At 34.3% G+C, this 21,345-nt stretch overlaps 1 protein-coding gene across 1 annotated transcript in view; it reads right to left on the bottom strand.

The window, feature by feature from the left end:
* The window catches only part of LOC106879044 (multiple PDZ domain protein), an 862,020-nt gene that overhangs the window by 41,258 nt on the left and 799,417 nt on the right, over window positions 1-21,345 (bottom strand). The window contains exons 31-36 of the mRNA XM_089340722.1: window positions 20,191-20,299; window positions 12,384-12,547; window positions 10,016-10,099; window positions 8,390-8,614; window positions 5,734-5,850; window positions 2,637-2,781 (exon numbers count right to left, since the gene is read on the bottom strand). Coding sequence (XP_089196848.1) covers window positions 2,637-2,781; window positions 5,734-5,850; window positions 8,390-8,614; window positions 10,016-10,099; window positions 12,384-12,547; window positions 20,191-20,299 — 844 coding nt within the window. The remainder of the gene's footprint in view (window positions 1-2,636; window positions 2,782-5,733; window positions 5,851-8,389; window positions 8,615-10,015; window positions 10,100-12,383; window positions 12,548-20,190; window positions 20,300-21,345) is intronic.

Consider the following 21,345-nt stretch of genomic DNA (forward strand, 5'->3'; position numbering starts at 1 on the left):
ATTCTCAAGCAGAATCATTAACTAAACCAAACCTATTTATTTTTGCGTTGATTTGCAATTTCTCACAATATTCAAATTCAGAAAAATATGCAATTTTTACTTTATTCATGGGTATTTCTATATTAGGTCATGTCTGTCTATTGTATTTATCTTTTATCTTTTTTGTTTCAGTCATTGGACTGTGGCCATCTGGGGCACTGCCTTGAAGAGTTTAGTTGAACAAATTAACCCCAGGACTTATTTTTTAAGTCTGGTACTTATTAAACAAACCAACACCAGTTGTCAAAATAGTTGTCAAAATACAAACAGTTGTCAAACAGTGGTGGTGATAAACAGGAACAAACACAGATACAGACACAACTTCTGTCTACCAAATTCAATCACAAGGCATTGGTTGGCCTGGGGCTATAGTAGAAGACATTCACCTAGGTGTTGTATGTGGACTGAACCCCAAACCACATTGTTGCAAAACAAACTTCTTAACTACATAGCCATGCCTCGTAGTCTCTTTTTTTTTTTTAAACTTTTACCGCAATATTCACAATTTATGTTGACTGTAAGTTACTATAAATATTTAATTCAAATAAATATTTGAATTTCCATTTTAATACAAATGTAAATATCTTCTTAATGTTTAATTTTTAATTTCTAAAATCTAAATTAGCTTTCCCTTCTATTTCAATTTGATTAAATACTCGTATCTTCTTGTGTTGAATTTATCTCTTTCTAAATTTAAATGTGTTTTCTTATTTCTTTTCTTCTCTGCTATGTGTTTAAATTGTTTCAAGAACAAATTTAAGTTTGATTCATTTAAGAAATACTGCTACTATACTAATTGCTATTAAATCAATAATTAACCATCAGTTTCAATAGAATTGTCTAGAAAAAAAAAATTCAATTATTTATAAGGCTTAATTTTTTTCTCTTTCCCAAATTTTTGATATGAAAAATTTTGATAGCATGTTGTCAACTCAATGTGACAGTTCCATAAAAGGGGAAAATGCTACCGTTATTTAGCCCTAGGAAACACCGTTTCCTGTTGCACTTGACACATTTCCCATGTCCTTATATTTTCAAAGTGGAGACAAGCACCTCCACTCAGCACTTTGAAAACATAAGGACACAGGAAATGTGTCTAGTCCAACAGGAAACGGTGTTTCCTAGGGCTAAATAACAGTAGCATTCTTCCCTTTTATGGGACTGTCACATTAAGTTGACAACATGCTATCACTTTATTGCACTACTACTACATAAATCTCTCTGAGAGATTTAGAAATATCTTATTTCTATGAAAAAATTTTTATAAGCAAATAGGATATAAAAAAAAAATAGTGATCAAAAAATTAAATTAACTAAAAAATAACCTATTTGTTTTCAGAAGATTTGTTAAATTTTAAAAGATTTAAAAATAAATTTAATAAATTCTTATTGAATCATATTGGATTTTTACTAATCCTCTGCATTATTATTTATATATTTTTAAAACTTACAATATTGCAATCATACATTATCTATCTATCTGTCTATCTATATATATAATTTTGAAGAATACTTTTGAATTATGAGTAGTATTAGGAAACATTAAGGAATATAGTATACATACAACAATTATAATTTATCTTTTACAAAATTTCTTTGGGCTTATACAAAATGATGAAATGAATACTAATTATCAAACAAAAAATATTTATTATTTTAAAACAAAATTAAAACAAATTTCAATTTCTCATGTGTGTAACCCCTCCCATATCTACCATCATTTATTCTTTCCTCCTGACACCAAGCCTAGTATGTGCACTCATCCTGCATCTTTTACGTCAACTCTTTCTATATTTCTCTTTTATTTCCTCTCTCCCCATTCTTTCTCTATATGATGTAAAGCATGACTGGAGAATCAGTCAACCAACCAACCAACTAACATTTATATCCAGTATTATCAAAAAGATATTATCTGTAACCTGTCACTCATGTTTTACCTGAAAAGACATTGATATAATCAATATCTTTAAAGGATGGAATCCAAAACATATGTTTAAATAAATTATCAATATGAACATTTATATGACACAATATCTGTTCAACAATATGATTTACAAATAAAAATTCCTTGAAAAAAAAAATCAAATTCATTACAAAATTAAAAAATAAAATTAAATCCATACATTATCAAAGTGATGATTTGAAGAAAATGAAATTGAAACAATAACTGGAAGCATTTTGTCTGCTTCTCTAAAAAATTGGCCAATCCATTGCTATTATAAATTCCATAATATGAATAGGCATTGTATAATATGAATAGGCATTGTATGATGTGTATAGGGATGACACATAAATGTAAAAAGGTAATAATAGAAAAAAGGGAAGACCTCCAATTTTGGAAGAATACTTAAAAAATGAAAAATAATTAATAAAACTTGAGATTTTGCAACCACATTACCACAAGTAAAATAAATGTACATAATCTTTACATAATCTTTGAAGTGGTTTCAAGACAATAGATAAATATTTAAATATTTACTACTGGATTTAAGTGTCTCATATGACTGGAGAGATTTAAATATAGAAATTAGAGATTAATATACAGAGCAGAGAAAATGTAAAAGAAAAAAAAGGTAGCTGTCAAGAATTTTACTGACCTCTGCTGTGTTTGCCTTTCGACTTGCCACCACTTGTGTGAGACTCAGATTTGCGCATTCCCCCAGTACCTGAATTGCGCGTTGAAGATGTCCGAGAACCTGCTTTTAAGCGTCCGATTGTTAAAACAACTTTCCCCATAAGTGTCTGGAAAAATAAGGAAGAGAAATAGATATCAGAAAATGAAAGTAAAAGACTATTTTAAAAGTCTATTACACAAACACCCTACTTTCTGGCATACAAGTCGAATTTTTCAAACCAAAATTCAGAGACAAAAAGGGTAGGTCAAATTATACACCTAGACAACTTTGGAGGATCAAAAATTCCATGTGAAATGCAGCAGGTTTTGGGAAGATGATGATGATGATGTTTGAATATTTACACTATATACTGTGTTGATTTGTATGCCAGAAAATAAAGTATACTGCCAAGAATGATCATTTCTGACAATGATACATCTCCATATCTACATTTAAGCATCCACCCCATCTTTTGTTATAGCTGACTGTGGGTTGCTGTACCTGGAAAGTAACTCTCCTATGCACAGGCCTGAGCAAGGTTTGTTTTATGGATGACCAGTAGTTGTCCATGCATGTAAGTCTCTCCTCATTATGCTACTGATGATGCCAATGGAAAGGGCTGCCTTAGAGCCACTTCAGTCTGGCACCATTGTTTCACAGTTCTGTTCTGGCACCAGTGTTTCATTGTTATTAGAACATAAAATACCAAGAGATACAAGACACCTCATCAGGCACTCTAACTGTTCTGCCATTCCTTTGCCACGAGGTCAAATTCTACCAAGGTTAACTTTGTCTCTCATCTTTTCAAAGTTGATAAAATAAAATGAAAAAATTAACACAAGGAAGGAACAATATTTTTTAACCAGCTTCTGCTATCTGATTGGTATTTATTCATTGATTCTATTACGAAGTTGCAAGGCTAATTCTTGAGTTATACTGATCAGAATATAGACTCATAATGTAAAAGGACAGAACTAAATATGAAACCTGAAACTAGATCACTAACTGGTTTTAAAAATAAACAAAATGAAGTCTACTCAATTATATAAAGAAAGGAAATGAAAGGATCTGAAATAGATCCTCTGATGATTTCAAGGATGAGCATTCTAATTCTTTGGTCAAACCAACAACTTTCTCCCTATTCAATTATGAAGCACATGACTAAGTATTCTACAGGCACTGATAGTCTTAATATAATCCATAGACAGATCCAGTATGACACAGTATATGACAAGGTTGGACTCTTTGAATAACAGGTACAGCCTAATGGATTTAGCCTCCACACAATTTTTGTCTCCCCATCACCAACAAACACATGACTTCCCTCTGTGTTGTGTTAGATATGTGTTTCATTTGAAATTGCAACCCCACCTGCTATCCACCATAAAGCCAACTCTTTTTGTTGGGGACAACATTGATTCCAGTTCGTAGTATTTTGTAACAGCTTATCCATTTCTCAAAACACTATGATCTTCTTTTTTAAAATATTGGATTTTGAAGTGCACATAAAATTATAAATCAGAACATGTAAATATTGGAGTTTCTATTCAAAAGGATTTTTCAACCTGATATTTACATGTTATTTGTAGCTTTATGTGAGCTTTGAGATCTACTATTCCAAAAAAAAAAGAATTATTTCACATTCTCTTGAAAGATTATAAAACTTTTATGACTTCAACTCTATAATATTCTTTTTTATAATTTAGCTGGCCCTCCAAGACTGGTGGGGGTAGGGGTAAGGGAGGAAGAAACTAAAATCCATGGATTTTAGTTAAGATATTCTAAGATATCATAGTTATTCTCCAACTAAGATATCACAGTTATTCTCCAACTAAGATATCACAGTTATCCTCTAACTGGAATATTTCTATTAAGTGGATATTGTCAATTAAAGGTACCCAAGGGACTGGTGGTGGTGGTCTTAAATTGGGTAGCTGTTGTATGTATTTGACCTACTCACCCAGATCACCCCTCAGCTGATATGTTTGGCATAGACATTGGGAAGTTGGCTTTATGGTGGGTAGCAGGTGGGGTTGTAATTTCAAATGAAGCAAGTACCTAAACAACACAGAGGGGAGTCATGTGTTTGTTGGTGGTGGGGAGACAAAAATTAACCCATGATAGAGTCAGAGGAGCATTCTCAAGACACACAGCATGTGTGAGGATTTTTAAGCCTAGAAGTGACTATCTGAAGATCTGAAAACAGCTGGCCTCTTCTTCTTCAACAGAGAAAGAGAGGGAGGAGGGGAGAAAAAGAGAGAGAAGAGAGAAAGAGCAAGACAGAGAAGAATGGACATTGCTCTGGACTGTAGTTTTATTTATTGACCCTGAAAGGGTAAATACTAAAGTTGACATTGGTAGGATTTGAACCTAGAGCCAGAACAAAAGCCACAAAGCATTGTATTTGATGCTCTAACAACTCTGCCAACTCACCACCTCGAGTCACTGATCCACGGATTTACCAGTTACATTAATCTGACATGTTAAAGATCATGAGCACTGCCCACCCTCTTCTCTGACTAAATTCTAAAGCAAAAACCAAAAAACTAAAAATAAATAAAACCTCAATAGGCTTATGATACATTCATTAAATGAAGTAAAAACGAGAGAGAATGGAAGCTAGGCTGTAGTCGTCTTGGATGGATAATGAAAACATCATCCTTAATTGTATGATACTTGCCTTATTAACTCATAACATTGTCAATAAAATTACCCAGAATTCCCACATTAACTGAAATAATCGAAGGCAAAACAACAAAAATACTGTACTTAATAGAATTAACAATTAAATTGATTTTTTTTGTCTGTATGAAACTATAGAATTAGCTGTATAATAAACAGAATTGTTCTATAATAGCCTAATGGAAATAGCTTTAAACACAATATTGTTGCATTAACAAATATGATTATCGTTAAAGGATATTTCTATGAGAATTATTGATAAATTTCATTCAATAAATGACAATGACTGCTACTATTCCTCTTTTGAGGAGTTAACCTTAAGTTAATTCATCATAACAATGAGGAAGGCAAAAGTAGAAAAAAAAAAAAAGCAGCAAATAACAAAATAATTCCATACTTTCAGTACTGCAGCTGCGTGGTCTTGCGTTGCTTGGCGCATATCTTCTCCATTTACACTTAAAATTTGATCACCTTGCATCAAACGGCCATCTGCTTCAGCCACACCACCACGGACCTAAGAATAAAACATTATTCAATAATGAAGATTTCTTAAATTGGCCCAGGGCCAGATATTAAAGGAGGGTAGGGGGTGTTACAAATGACAGCACTGACCCCAATATTTTATCGTCTATCTTTTACTTGTTTTAGTCATTGGACGACAGCCATGCAGGAGCACAGCTTTGAAAGGTTTAGTTTTACAAAATTCACTCCAGTACCTATTTTTCTAAGTTTGGTAATTATTCTATCGATGTATTTTGCTGAATTGCTAAGTTATAGGGACATAAAAAAGCCAACACAGGTTATCAAGCAGTGGTCAGAGCAAAATTACAAAGACACAGATACATATATACACATGATGGGCTTTCACACAGTTTCCATCTATCAAATTCACTCACAAGGCATTGATCAGCCTCGGCCCATTGTAGAAGAGACTTGCCCAAGTAGCTGTGCAGTGGGACTGAACTTGAAATCACAGGGTTGCAAATCAAGCTTCTTAATCACACAGCCATACCTGTGCCTATCTTATAGATTTGTAATTTTGCTTTCTTTTCATTGACTTCAGAAGAAGGAACAGTAATGTTGACTCTGGCAGAATTTCAGTGAAAAGTATAAAGAGAGGAGTGCACAGCAAAACAGTGCAGGGTATATTGTTCACATGTTCAACCAATTCTGATAACCCACTGCCTGATGTCACAATATGTGGAGCCATGATTAAGATGTTTGTGCCATTTGCTTAGGTTCCTTTACATTCTAAATTCAAATCCTACCAAGGTCAGCTTTACTTTTAATCTTTCTGGGGTCAAATACTGAAATCTATCTGGATGACAGTTTCTTCCCCAACAAATTTATGGTATTGTGGTTAAGTTAAAACTTATAATCCTTCACATTATTATTGATTGTGTAGTAACGCCGTGCGCATGCGTAGTCTTACGCATGCGTAGAATTAAACAACCAAGCGTTCCCGCTCAATTCATTCTCTTTCTTGCTGGCCAGCGATTGAGCATGGACGTATTTAAGCTGTCTCTCTACATCTTTCGGACTTACACTCGACAGCTCACTCACAACTACAGAACAACGTCCCAACAACTATGCTCATACACACAGAAGCTGTAACAACAAGAACTAATGATGTACATATTTACCACCTGAATAAAGTGTTGTTTAAGTTGATAGTCTGGAGTTCAGCGTTCCGTTATATTCCTTAATTTTATTTAGGAAAGTCAGGTATACATCTAATGATGTATAACCAACTTTCCTATAATTGTAATTATTTCTAATTTTGTCACTAGGTCAGCTATTTTGAGTGTCGAGGACAAATCAATTACATCAACCATATCAACCCCAGTGCTCAACTGGTACTTATTTTATCAACCTTTAAAGGATGAAACGCAAAGTTGACTTCAGTGGGAGTTGAACTCAGAACATAGACATTCAGAACAAATATCACCAAGCATTTTGTCTGGTGCACCAATGATTTTTCCAGCTTACCACTTTAATAATAATAATAATAATTATTATTATTTCTAACATGGGATACAAGACCAAAAATTTTGGAGGAGGAGAAAAGCTGATTATATCAACTCCAGTAATGACTTTTATTTTGTTAACCTTAGAAGGATGTAACTGATTTGCCCTCACTCCTTGAGCTGGCCTTGAGCCAAAATTTAAAACCATTATTATTATTATTATTATTGAGTGAAAGAGCAGTGCATGCCATCAAAGTGTCACTGCGGTATAATATGCAAAACCCAGTATACTCACCATGACTACCCGTCTGATAAGGGTACACCAAGCTCATGCATCATAACCATATGTGCATGACATGGTGATCTCATATCAAGATAAATAGCACATGACCTTGCAGGTGGGGTCCAGTTAGAATTTTCTTCAGGTCAAGTAGCCTATCCCACTCAAATGGTCCTTGAATAAAGGTTGCTTAAGGATGTTGAATGAAACACTCATGTTTCCAAAGGTGAATTATTCAAACCCCAAAGAATTCCTCTCAACTCATGGCTATGATGCTCCCCTACTACTTCTGCTTGTGATCAGAGATGCACATATCATCAGCCACTAAAGGACATGCTCAAATGGTTACAGCTAAATAACTGACAAGCAAGTTTATGATGTTAAGCAGAATATTTGCTGTAGCTCCTCTTTTATACCAAGACAAAACATGTGCATGATAACACTTCCAATCAGTTGAGGTCAGAAGCCATAAGTGCCAGTACCTGGTACTGCATCAGGGCATTATTATTATCATTATCATTATTATTAAGCTGGCAGAATTGTTACTGTGCAGGACAAAATGCTTAGTAGCATTTCTTTTGGCTTTATGTTTTGAATTCAAATTCCGCTGAGGTCAACTTTGCATTTCATCATTTAGGGATCGAAAAAATAAGTACCAGTTGAGCACTAGGGTTGATGTAATTTACTAGCTCCCACCCACCCCAAATTTCGGGTCTTGTTCCTATAGTAGAAAGGATTATTAAGTAAAAAGTGACTGAAATGAAGATAACTTATTGTAATCTAAAGAATGTAGAAGTATTACTTACAATGTCTGATATATATACACCCACATCATTTCTTTTGCCAACAATACTGAGGCCAAGTCCTTTACCAGGTTTTTTCATTAATTCGATACTGAAGATGTCATAAATATCTTCTTCTTTTGTCAGTTGGTTGTCTCGATAGACTAATAGCTTCACAATTGTCGGAGTTTGGCGGAGAACTTGAATTGCTCTCTCATGAGTTGCGTCTTTAAGGTCTTCGTCATTAACCTGTAAAAGAGTAAAAGTAATACTGAAGTGTTCAACATCATCATTTTAACACCTACTTTTCCATGTTCTCATGGGTCAGATGGCGAAATTTGAGATGGCAGATTTTCTAAGGCTGGATGTTCTTTCTGTTGCTAACCCTAAGTTAGTTAATGTGATGTTTCCCCTAGTTCTTCAAACATGAACAATACAATCATCAGACATGTTTTCGTGGAAAATTTCAAATGGATGACACTTGTATAATGGTGAGGTTTACTTTTACAATTAGAACATGATGCCAAAAAGACATGAACACACATACTCACTCACAATTACACACTGAAATAGAAACATATATACAATCATCTCCATCATTTTAACAACCACTTTTCCATGCTTTGCACAGGTTAAATGGAATTTATTGAGACAGTTCTATGGTTGAATGCCTTTCCTGACACCAACACTCACTTGTTTTCAAGCAAGATAATATTTCCCCATGTCCAGACATGCTTTTGCAGAATATTGGAAATGAATGACTCTGCTTACATGACAGTGCGGCTCATTTACAATTATCATGCAATGTCAAGACAAAGAGATAGGCTTCTTACAGTTTCCATTTACTAACGTCACCCACAAGGCTTTGGCTGGCAGAGGGTAATAGTGAAAAACACTTGTTAAAGGTGCTGTTAAATCTGACACCAAGTGGTTACAAAGAGAACTTCTTAACCACACAGCCACGTCTGTATCAGCAGCCATGTTTGGAGAGCTCTGTACTGGGCTGATGATTACATATTCAATATTGCAGCAGACTCATTCAGATAGGTAGGCAAGATAAGTAAATATAAGCATATTCATTTATTCTTTCAGTCATTTGACTGCGGTCATCCTGGAGCACTGCCTTGAAGGGTTTTTAGTCAAACAAATCAACCCCAGGACTTGTGTTCTTTTTTTTTTAAACCTGGTACTTATTCTATTTCCTCTTTTGCTGAACTGCTAAGTTATGGGGATGTAGACACACCAACACCGGTTGTCAAGCGGTGATGGGGGGGGGGACAAACATGGATACACAAGACACACACATATAGATAGATATAAACACACACACATATATATGATGGGCTTCTTTCAGTTTCCATCTATCAAATTCACTTTGACAGGCTTTGGTCGTTCCGAGGTTATAGTAGAAGATACTTGCCAAAGGTGCCATGCAGTGAGACTGAACCTGGAACCATATGGTTGGGAAGCAAGCTTCTTACCACACAACCACACCTGCTCCTATACATGTAAATAATAAATATGTCCAAGGCTCAGGTCTTTGTCTTCCCAACAAAATTCACATCACATTCTATTTCTTTTATCTTTATGAAATAGTAATTGAAGTGAGAGAGAAGAGTAAAGCTCAATGAATATAAAAGTGATAATTACTTCGAATATTTGATCCCCAGCCATTAACCTTCCATCTTTATGTGCTGCACCATCTACATATACTTCATGAATGATTATTGAGCCCTGGAATTAAATAAAATGAAATAAATAATAAATAAGCAAATAAAGTATTATTAGTTTAATGAAAAACAAAATACAATATAGAAGTAGAAAATGAAAGAAAAGGGAAATAAAGATATCTTCTTATGATGCAGAAAGTTTTACAAAAAACCTTTATATTTTGGGTGCAAACGCTTATCTTCAGAAGGAAACCATAAAAGTTATGTGTATTTACGTTGGTTTTGTTATTTTATTTTAAACTGCTTTTATTTCCTGGTTTTATATCAAGGAAAATTCAGATAGCTAAGCTTTTTCAATTATTTGTTGGCCATACAGCTAGCTAAAAGTTTGATGGTTTGCATGTTGGCTAAGCCCATCTAGGTTAAAGTTGTTATTGATGTTTAACCCCAAGTTAGTACTGATATCCAAAAGCATTCTTACCATTACTCTCTCTCTCTCATATATATATATATATATATATATATATATATATATATATATATATATATATATATATATAAGGGGCATGCCGTCTATGTAGGCAAGGTAGGTAGTGCCTACTTTGGATAAAATAGATCAATAGCAACATTTTCCTTTCATGGCAAAATATGCACCTAATTCAATAAAATGATGAAGGTTACTGTGATTACAATGTATAAAATGCAAAATATTTTATTTTTTTATAGATAAGGTAGGCATAATTCGTCCCTGCTTTTCAATCTCAATATTTAAGCTACACAAAACTGCTGTAGTACACATGCTGTGTACATTCCTACAACAACGTTTTTTTTATGTGCTATAAAGGCAGAAGTAAATCTGCCTACATCTCAGTTGCATGCCTGTGTTTCGCTTATTTTTTGTGTGTTTTACTGCATAAAGGTCACCAACTGCCTACCCTGAATAATTACTGACAGCACGTGCTTGATATATATATGACTTATCATTGTCAGCTTTATCTTGTATCTGAGAATTTTGTTTCTTCTTTGCTGAATACTTCCTTTATATTAATAGCATTGGTGATTCTGTAGACCAATTCTTGCATGAAAGAGTTGATGGCATTGACTTCGTGGTAATGTTGGTGGAAGATGAGGTTGATTTTATCAAACCTTTCTCCGGGTATTTGATTTCTTTCTTTTCTCTTCTGGTGGCTTTGAAGTTTTTTGGTTCAACAACAAAAATTATGGTCTTATGTTGTTGTCATTTCAACCTTGCTGTATAGCTGCAAAACCTGGACATCACTGTGACATGCAAAAATGAGAATGCTTTCACTAGCAAAAGCTTCATTCAATCTTGAATATCAAATGGTAACACTCTGTAACCAACAACAAAGTCCTGGAAAGCATCAAATTGGTGCAGTATTTCTGAAATGTTTTTGGTCCCATGCATCATTTGATTAAAAAGAAAAGGAAAAAATGGACCCTACTATGAATGGACTAAGTATATAGCACACGCACACATATATATATTCAAAAGCAGTTTTAATTAAAACTTGATTTCAAGATTTATAGTCAATCTTATTTACTTATGCTCCATTCTAAAGTCTCATACCCTACTAAAATATTGCCATGCCCCACCTCAAGAAAAAATTGCTCGTGTGTTTTCCCCATTTTGATTTTTTAAAGCTGGAAAGTATGATTTGAAGTAGATTTGACAGTTATTTCAAGCTGGCTCAGTCACAATGTAGAGGCTGTTTACTTAGCTTGTAGTTTAAGTAGGTATTACTGTAAACAGTGGCCGCACTATAGAATGTACAAGTGTAAATGTATACTTTTAATTTGGAAAAAATCCTTCCAACAAGAACAAAAAAATTTCATAATAAATAGTAAAATGGAAAAGAAAAATACCCACAAAAACCAAACAAAAAAAATCATTGTAAAAATCATTGTAAAAATCATGTTATCTTTTACTGGTTTCAGTCTTTAGACTGCGGCCATGCTGGGTCACTGCCTTGAAGAATTTTCAGTCAAATGAATCGATCCTAGTACTTGTTTTTTAGCCTATTGGTCTGTTTTATTGAACTGCTAAGTTACAGGGATGTAAACAAACCATCACTGGTTGTCAAGTGGTGTTGGGGGACAAACATAGACAGAAAGATACACACACCCGCACACATATATGTATATATATATGACAGGCTTCTTTCAGTTTCTACCTACCCATTCCACTCACAAGGCTTTGGTCAACCTGAAGATATAGAAGACACATGCCCAGTAGAAGACACACACAGTGAGACCTAACCTGATACCATGTGGTTGACCACACAACCATATCTGCACCTTAAAAGGAATAAAAAATTCTTTCTACTCACCAACAGAGTATCGGAACCACCAACAATACTTAGACCAAGACCACAATAGCCTTTGTCAATTTCAATATAAGTTTCTTCTCCAGGAACAACGGGACATGTTAAGGGATCAGATTGTGGCCCTGTCGTTTTAGGGGAAGAAACCCGTGGATCAGTGCTGGAATCACCTGTAATTAACAAAGACATCACTTCAATTATTATACAAGGGGTTTTCCTTTTTGTTTTCCAGACATTTCACAGGAAAATAACAACATAAATACCAAAATATTCATCTTTTACTTTTTACTTGTTTCAGTCATTAGACTATGGCAATGCTGGAGCACTCCCTTAAAGGATTTAGTCAGAAAAATTGTCCCTAGTATTTATTTCTTTTAAATCTGGTATTCTTTCAGTCTCTTTTACCAAACTGCTAAGTTATGGGGACATAAACCAACACCAGTTGTGAAGTGGTGGTGGTGGGGAGCACACACACACAATGGTTTGTTTACATCCTTGTAACTGAGCAGTTTGACATAAGGGCCTGATAGAATAAGTACCAGACTTCAAAAAAAATTACTGGGGTTCATTTGTACGACTAAACTCATCAAGGCAGTACCCCAGCATGGCCACAGTGCAATGACTGAAACTAATAAAAAGACTGAAGCTCTAATATGATGACAATTCCATGTGGTGCTGTCAGTGAAGAAAAATACTGCAAAATGTTGGAACGTTTCACAAACAATGCCTCATATATTGTCTCTTTAAAATGTTTCTTTCCTTTTTTCAGATTCAAAATGTTATCTTTTTACTGCATTTTTCGTGATTCCATTTTGAAAAGTAAGTTTGATTAGTGTTGTTTTCTTTTGTCTACTTTATATTTGATATTAACAACTTTTTTGTTTCACTTTATTTTCAAATTTCTTTGTCATTGTTAATAAAATGTGACATCTTTACATTGGTAAAAAAAATGAAAAAACTTTAATATAATGTTTAGAGATGTATTTATTTACTCTGTGGATAAAAAGAATTAGGATTGAATTCATCAACAGAGTATTTATCATGGAGATGGATTTGCCAAAAGCCAACGCAGTTAGCACAATGGCAAGCTTACTAATCCCTTTGCAATGGAAATCAAGCATATCCACTCAAAATTTCATACTCTTAACTGCAGAAAGCATTTTTTATATATCAATTTATCTTTTGCTAAATAATGTCATGCTTGAAATTATTTTTTGTTGAGATATGTTCTGGTGCCATGTTAAAAGCACTTATGCCAGTGCCACATAAGAAGCACCCAGTACACTCTCTAAAGTGTTAAGAAGAGCATCCAGCCATAAAAACCATGCCAGAACAGACAATGGAGCCTGGTACAGGCCCCATGCCTTACCCCATGTCCAACCATCCAACCTATGCCAGCTATGTTCTCTCCCTGTTTCATAACTGATATGTTCCCATACTTTGCTATGTTTTCCTCAGTGATATCTTCCCCTCTCTAAAATTTGTAAACATTCTTGCCTTGTTTTATAACTTGTATCTTTCTCATTCTTGTCATGATTTCCTCCAGCTATAAAGTCTTTCAAGTCTCTCTCTCTCTGTCTGCCTCACTATCTATTCACTATCTTACTGTTATTTCTGTTTCCTGAGGTGAAGCTGGACATTGTTTATCCACAATGCATCCACCCATACCTACCTGAAATTTATAAACCGGAAACCCCTACAGGGCTCTGCCTCACTTCTGTACCAGAAGATTGCATATCTCCCTCACCCTCACCCCCATCACCACCAATCATCCACACTACTGCATGTACCAAAAGGAGATGTGTTACTTAGTAAATTAACAAACCACCTTTCTTTCTATATGTAATGTACTAACCAATAGTGGTTCATTTACTTAATTTAAACATTGACCTATAATAAAGCTTATATTTACAATACTCATAACACTTATGTTTATAATGCTTACATTACACTCACCCCTAATAGGGGCAACAGTTTTAATATGTTTGAATGATGGTAGGTTAAAGCAAGAGCAACTTCTAAATCAGACTGGAGTCTGGTGCAGCTTTCCAGCTCTGGTCAAACCATCCAACCCATGCCAGCATGGACAATGGATGCTAATTGATGACAATGATAATGTACAGGTACCTGTATTTCATTTAAATGTTAAAATAAAACACCTGTAATATATTTAGGACAAATTTACTAATAATGTACATAGCACTATGATCAATATACTAATGAGGTATTTGATATTACGATGAATTTACCAAAGTTGTATTTAGTGTGACTGTCGAATTTCCTGCTTCAAATTAGGTTCTTTCTTGGAAATTAAAGAGCCAAGTTCTTTTTAAATTGAGAAAAATAATAACAATCAACACCCCAACCATCATCACCATCACAATCATCATAACTATTTCCACCATGACCACCATTATAACTATTTCCATCACCACCCTTATCACAATTATCAGAACTGTCTGCATCACCACCACCACTACTATCATCAACATCATCATCATTGTTGATGCCATCAGTATTACCATCCAGGTAGTTAAAAAATAACTAAACCAGTCCTTGAATCAATCCCACCATCCATATTTTCTCACAATGCCACATTTAGTAGCAAACTTTACTCTGTCTTAATGTCCTTCTACTTACGCTAATTAATTATTTAATCAATTCTCTTCTTATCCAACCCATTCTTTGTTTATTTTTTCCCCCTGTTGTCTTTCACTTAATAGATTTTACTCAATACTAGAAATTGTTACTGTAATTATTACAAATGCGATTGTGAATGAGGTTCACCACCACCATACTCACAAGCAGCCTCATTCCACCCCTCTCTCAACATTTTCTTTCTTTCCTTCCTTCTTCTCTCTCTCCTTTCTCTCATACCTTCTTCTTTCCACCTTTTCCTCCTATCTCTCATTACTTTTGTCTTTTTTGTTCCTCCTCTGTCCCACCTCTCCTTATATATCTCTCATATGCTTTTCCATCAATTCTTTCCCTTTTCCCCTCTCTCGCCCTCTCCTCCCCTCATATCCAATTTTCTTCTCTTTTCTCTAATATCCTTTTCTTTCTTTCTTATCCCATTCTCTATTACTTCCATCCCCAAGTAAAGTTAACAATCTCTCCACTCTCTCTCTCTCTCTCTCTCTCTCTCTCTCTCTCTCTCTCACACACACACACATTTTCTGTCCCATAAAATTGACAACAGCAGACTTAGACCAAGCAAACAGTTTCTTCTGAAAGGAGAAACAAAAAGTCATACTAAACTACATTTCTTATTTCCACTCCCCAACCCTGAAAGTTTTATCAAGGGGTTAGAGCAGGGGGATTAAAATGGCTAAACACACATTAACCAATCTGAAAGAAACACTGACCAGTCTTGCGCTGATCAAACAGCTCTAGTGATATTTTAAGACCTAGAACTTCTGAAAACACAACCAACTTCGGTGTTTCAGTGTTTACAACACCAGTGACTTGTTAATCACTATTTTTCTGTATCAATAGAGATGAAATCTGTCTAAGCATGTAGTGATAGTGAATACTTGTTACTGATGATACATAACTATGCAGAAATCCCAGATTTAGCAATTCCATTACTACTTCTGGATGCTTTATGTATGTTACTGATAGTTCTGTACTTTTTAGCACTATACATCTGTAGGAGCCCCTCTCAGTAGAGGGGCTTGCATGGACCAATGTCGCTGAGAGCAACGCTGTCAGGAGTTTTAAACTCCTTGTAGATTCACCCTTGGTGACAAGGTTGAAGACAAGGACCCAAACTAAGTGCAACCAACCCCCACAAAGATCCTAATGGTAGAATAAGTGGATGATGATTCCAACAGGTCTCAATGCTTGAACCAACAGATGAAGAGGGCTATACATGATGGATGTGCTACAGAAGATGTTGCTCGAAACTATAACTGGGTGAGTGGCAGGCTGTTGCAATTTCATAACTGGATCCTGCATGTCTCATTCCATATGTGCTACAGTGGAAGGTTATGAAATCAAGTATGTGAGCCACTTCTTGGCAAGTTGAGCTCCACTTTAAACAAATCCATGCCACTGGCACTTTCTTCTATGCTATATGAGATACTTTCTCAAAATGAATACTGTAGTGTTGAGGCTTTCTTAAAGTATATTCATGTTGAGTAAGATATTCAGATAGCTATTCTGAACTAATACAGATTCAGTCTAATAGCGAATGAAGAGATTGTGTCAAGATACCCACAAGGCATTTTGTCCTTAATTCCACCAACTCTCAGCTAGCAATAACAATATTTATGGCTTATTTTGCCCAGTAACAAGATCTTTGGAGAGAAAACATTAAGAGGTGAGGGAGGTGGTGTGTGTCGATCGATTGTATTGGAGATCTTAGTAAATTGTTTTATATTGACTCTATTAGGATAAAAGACAAACATTAGAGTTGGTAGGATGTGAAACACAATGGATGACAGTGACATGAAGGGGAAAGAATGATGAAGATGAAGGAGAAAAAAAATAACAGAAAAATAACAAAGAAAAACATCAAAAAAGGAACCAGAAAAAAATACTGAGACATACACACACATAAATATATATACATACAAACGCACACACATTCACAGAACTGCAAATACACATACACAAACATATATATGCTCACATATGCATACATATATATACATATGTATACTCACACATATATAGATATATATACATATGTATACACATATATACAAATATTTATATATATACACACAGACATACACACACATAAATATATACACATACAAACACACACACATTCACAAAACTGCAAATACACATACACAAACATATATATGCTCACATATACATACATATATATACATATGTATACACACACACACATATATAGATATATATACATATGTATACATATATATACAAATATTTATATATATATACACAGACATACACACGTATATCCATTTATACAAATATGATACACTATTACACACACACATACATGAGATTAGAAGAGTAATGTCTGTGATTAGAGTCAGTAAACAATGATCAAAAATACTGGAACAGCCATTGTTACTGATGTAAGAACTGAGTGTTTTGTCAGTGGCAACAACAACCACCATCTCTCTCTACACACACGCGCAAAAAAAACCTTACCAGAATCAATACTACTACACACCTACACACCATGCATTTCAGTCAAACAATGCCATTGAAGATAAGTTTTGAATTATATATATTTTATATTGCAGGTTTGAGAACAACAGCATTGTTGGTTCCAGGTTTCCAATGGGTCAATCATTGGCCCACTGTATGTTACAATGGTGATAATGAAAAGGGAGTGTGAGAGTGTAATTTGGGTGAAGTAAAAACCACAAGATACTTTCCATGCAAACACACCAGTTTATTTGATTTTCTTGCAAATATTTACATCTTTTGCTGGAAAAAATGCACGCACACGCACACACACATATATATATATTTATTTATTGTGCTTTTAATTATAAATTTTTGCTATATGTGACAGTGGATTTTCATCGATGCGTTCATGAACCTTGGTTCTTTTCCCTAAAACTATATATTTATATATATTTTATACTGTGAAACTTAATTAAAATTTAATTTTTAATAAATTGATTTTAAATGAGTTTTTACCTGTAATTTTGGATTTTATCCTTAATATTATTATTATTATTATTATATATATATATATATATATATATATATATATATATATATATGGTGAAAATTTACAAAAGCACAAAAGACAAAGATGGGTGTGTAAACAACAAATACATATAAAAATAAGTATATAATTATAAATATATAATTATAATTAAGGGTGCTAGAAGGACAATGCCAATATACTAGAATTAAATGTCAGATGTCTACAAACCACTCTAAAATTTGTTCTGTTTCTTGCACAAAGCTGACTGCAAGGAAATGGACAAGAAGATTTATAAAATTTTAGACACTTCTATATCTTAAGATTTTGTGTTTTGTAATAAAAATTATTTTACACTCATCAGTAGAATATACTGACCATATATATTTTTCACTTATAGATGGTCGGTATATTCTACCGATGAGTGTAAAGTAATTTTTATCACAAAACATGGAATCTTGAGATATAGAGTTGTCCGAAATTTTATAAATCTTCTTGTCCATTTCTCCGCATCCAGTCTTGTGCCAAAAGGAGAATTTAGAGTGGTTTGTAGACATTTGACATCTACTTCTAGTATATTGGATTTGTTTCTCCAGTGCCCTTCATTATAATTATATATTTATAATTATATACTTAAATATTAATTTTACTGATATGGTAGTTATTATATGCTGGCCACTGATAAAATCATTTTAATGGTTGTAGCCTCAATTTATATATATATATATATATATACATGCATATAACATTTTAAAATCATTTCATTAATTTCTTTCTAAATTTCCTGTGCTGTTTCCACCTCCATTTTTTGTATATAAAAACTTGATTTGTATACATTTCTAATCTTTTTTTCAACTATATAAATATATATATATATATATATCATCATCATCATTTAGCATCTGTTGTCCATGCAGGTATAGATTGGACGGTTTGGTAAACTGAGGAGCTGCACCAGACTCTAATCTGATTTGCGTGGTTTCTAAGGCTGAATGCCCTTCCTAATGCCAACCACTCCAAGAGTGTAATGGGTGCTTTTACGTGCCAGTTTCTGTGAGACCAGCATCTGCCACAACTATGATTTCACTTGGCTTGATGGGCTTTCTTTTCAAGCACAGTATATTGCCATTTTTCTCAAGCACAGTACATTGGTCATTTGTCATTGCCTCTGTAAGCCCCAATGCTTGAGAGGTGCTTTTTACATGCCACCGGCATGGGTGCTAGTTATGCAACACCAACATTAGCCACATTGCCCCCATGAGGCCCAACGCTCAAAAGGTGTTTTTTATGTGCCGGTTACGTGACACTGACAACAGCCATAGCTATGATTTCATTTGGCTTGACAGGTCTTCTCAAGCACAGCATATCGTCAGAGGTCTCAGACACTAGTCATTGCCTCCATGAGGCCCAAGTTTGAAGATCATGCTTCACCACCTTATTCCATGTCTTCTTGGGTATCTCTCTTCCACTGGTAGAGATCAGCACTTCTTCACAAAACTGTCTACATCCATATACATGACATGATCATACTAACACAGTCGTCTCTCTTGCACACCACATCTGATGCCTCTTATGCCCAGCTTTTCTCTGAAGATGCTTACATTGTTGTACATGCACAGTGACATATCATTGCATACAGGTATCATGACAGAACCAAAGACAGAGTTCAGTAGTAGGTTCCACATTCCACTCTAATTTCTAATGTAGTGCGTATCAGGGCAAGAAGCTCAGGATAGGCTTGAGTGCAGAATATATATATACACACACAAATATAATTGTGTACACACACACACATATATAAATACATACATACATATATAGGGTGTGTTGCTGTATGTGCATGACTGGGTAAGTGTAAATGTGCATATCTGCATGCATACATGTCTACAGATACATCAATTTTTCCCGCTGTTTTTCTTATACAGACCCCACTCAGATAATATATGATAACTCAACCCAATGGAGTACGTGTGTCTGTTCAACAATTCACATGTACTTGCATTACTTCTGCCACTTGAGGGACAACTTGTATGTGTCTGTTCAGTTTTACTTGTCTGAAGAAGTAACTACATATAAACACACACACACATATGCATGCTTAGAACTAAATAGTTTATCAAAGAATTTCACAGGAGATTTCCAGAAGAAGAATGTAAGAAAGTGACTACTCACCACATGCACCACCAAGTGTTATAACTTCATTTCTCTGACCTCCAAATGTTGCTTTACGGATAAATTTTAATTTTACTTTTCCTTGTGTTTTTCTCAAAATCTCCATTGCCTATAAATGGAAATATAAGATACATGAAGACATGGGAAAATAAGACAAAAATGAAAAACAAGCACAACACAATAATTGTGTATGATGTATGTGTGAATGTATATTCATTGTATGTATGTATCCAAATATATGTCTACACAAATAAATATATAAATATATATATATAATCTCCAAAATTAGGGAATGGAATAGATAAAATCCAGGCTACATATGTTTCATAGCTAGCAGAACCTCGTAAGTAGTAATAGTCCAATTGGGGGGTAATCTGCTAGCCAAAGGTACCTTAATCAAATGAAGTTTACATTGTTGTCATGGGATCCTATTTCTGAGGTTCTGCTAGCTAGGAAACATATGAAGCCTGGATTTTATCAACTCTATTTCCTAATTTTGGATTTTTATTTGCATATAGACCAACCCCAGCTGCTAACCGCAAGGTATAAAACAATTTTTTCAGCTTATCAAACGTTGATGTGGGAAAAATTTACATCCTTCTACATCAATAAACCACTATTGTTCCTGAAAGTTGTTTTTTATAGTTGTTTCTACAGACTACTTGAAGTTTACAAACTTCCTACACCTTGATCCTTGGCTTTTACCTTTGCACATACATACATATATATATATATACATATATAAATAAAAGCACCAGGATGAGTGAATTTGGTAAACAGAAACTGGAAAAAGCTCCTCATATTATGTAAGTGCGAAGGTATGATTTTGTCTATTTTGACATTGCATGATAGTTGTAAATGAGTTAAGTGAGCATCACTGTCATACAGTGTTATTCACTTCCAATATTCTGTGAAAACATGTCTGGTCATGGGAAAATATATTTTGCTGGGAAACAGGTGAGGGTTGGTAAAAGGAAGCGCATCCAGCCATTGAAAATATGCTTCAATAAAGTCCATCTGATCTATTTTGGCATGGAAAAGTGAATGTTAAAATGATGATGTGAATATATGGGTATATCTAAACATGTCAGATTGCTCAGGTTGCTCAACACTCTTACTGGTAACATATAAGCCAACCCTATTGACTAAACTTCT

The sequence above is a fragment of the Octopus bimaculoides genome, chromosome 23 (genome assembly GCF_046866305.1).
Source record: "Octopus bimaculoides isolate indiv1 chromosome 23, ASM4686630v1, whole genome shotgun sequence".
In the NCBI taxonomy this organism is placed as follows: domain Eukaryota; kingdom Metazoa; phylum Mollusca; class Cephalopoda; order Octopoda; family Octopodidae; genus Octopus; species Octopus bimaculoides.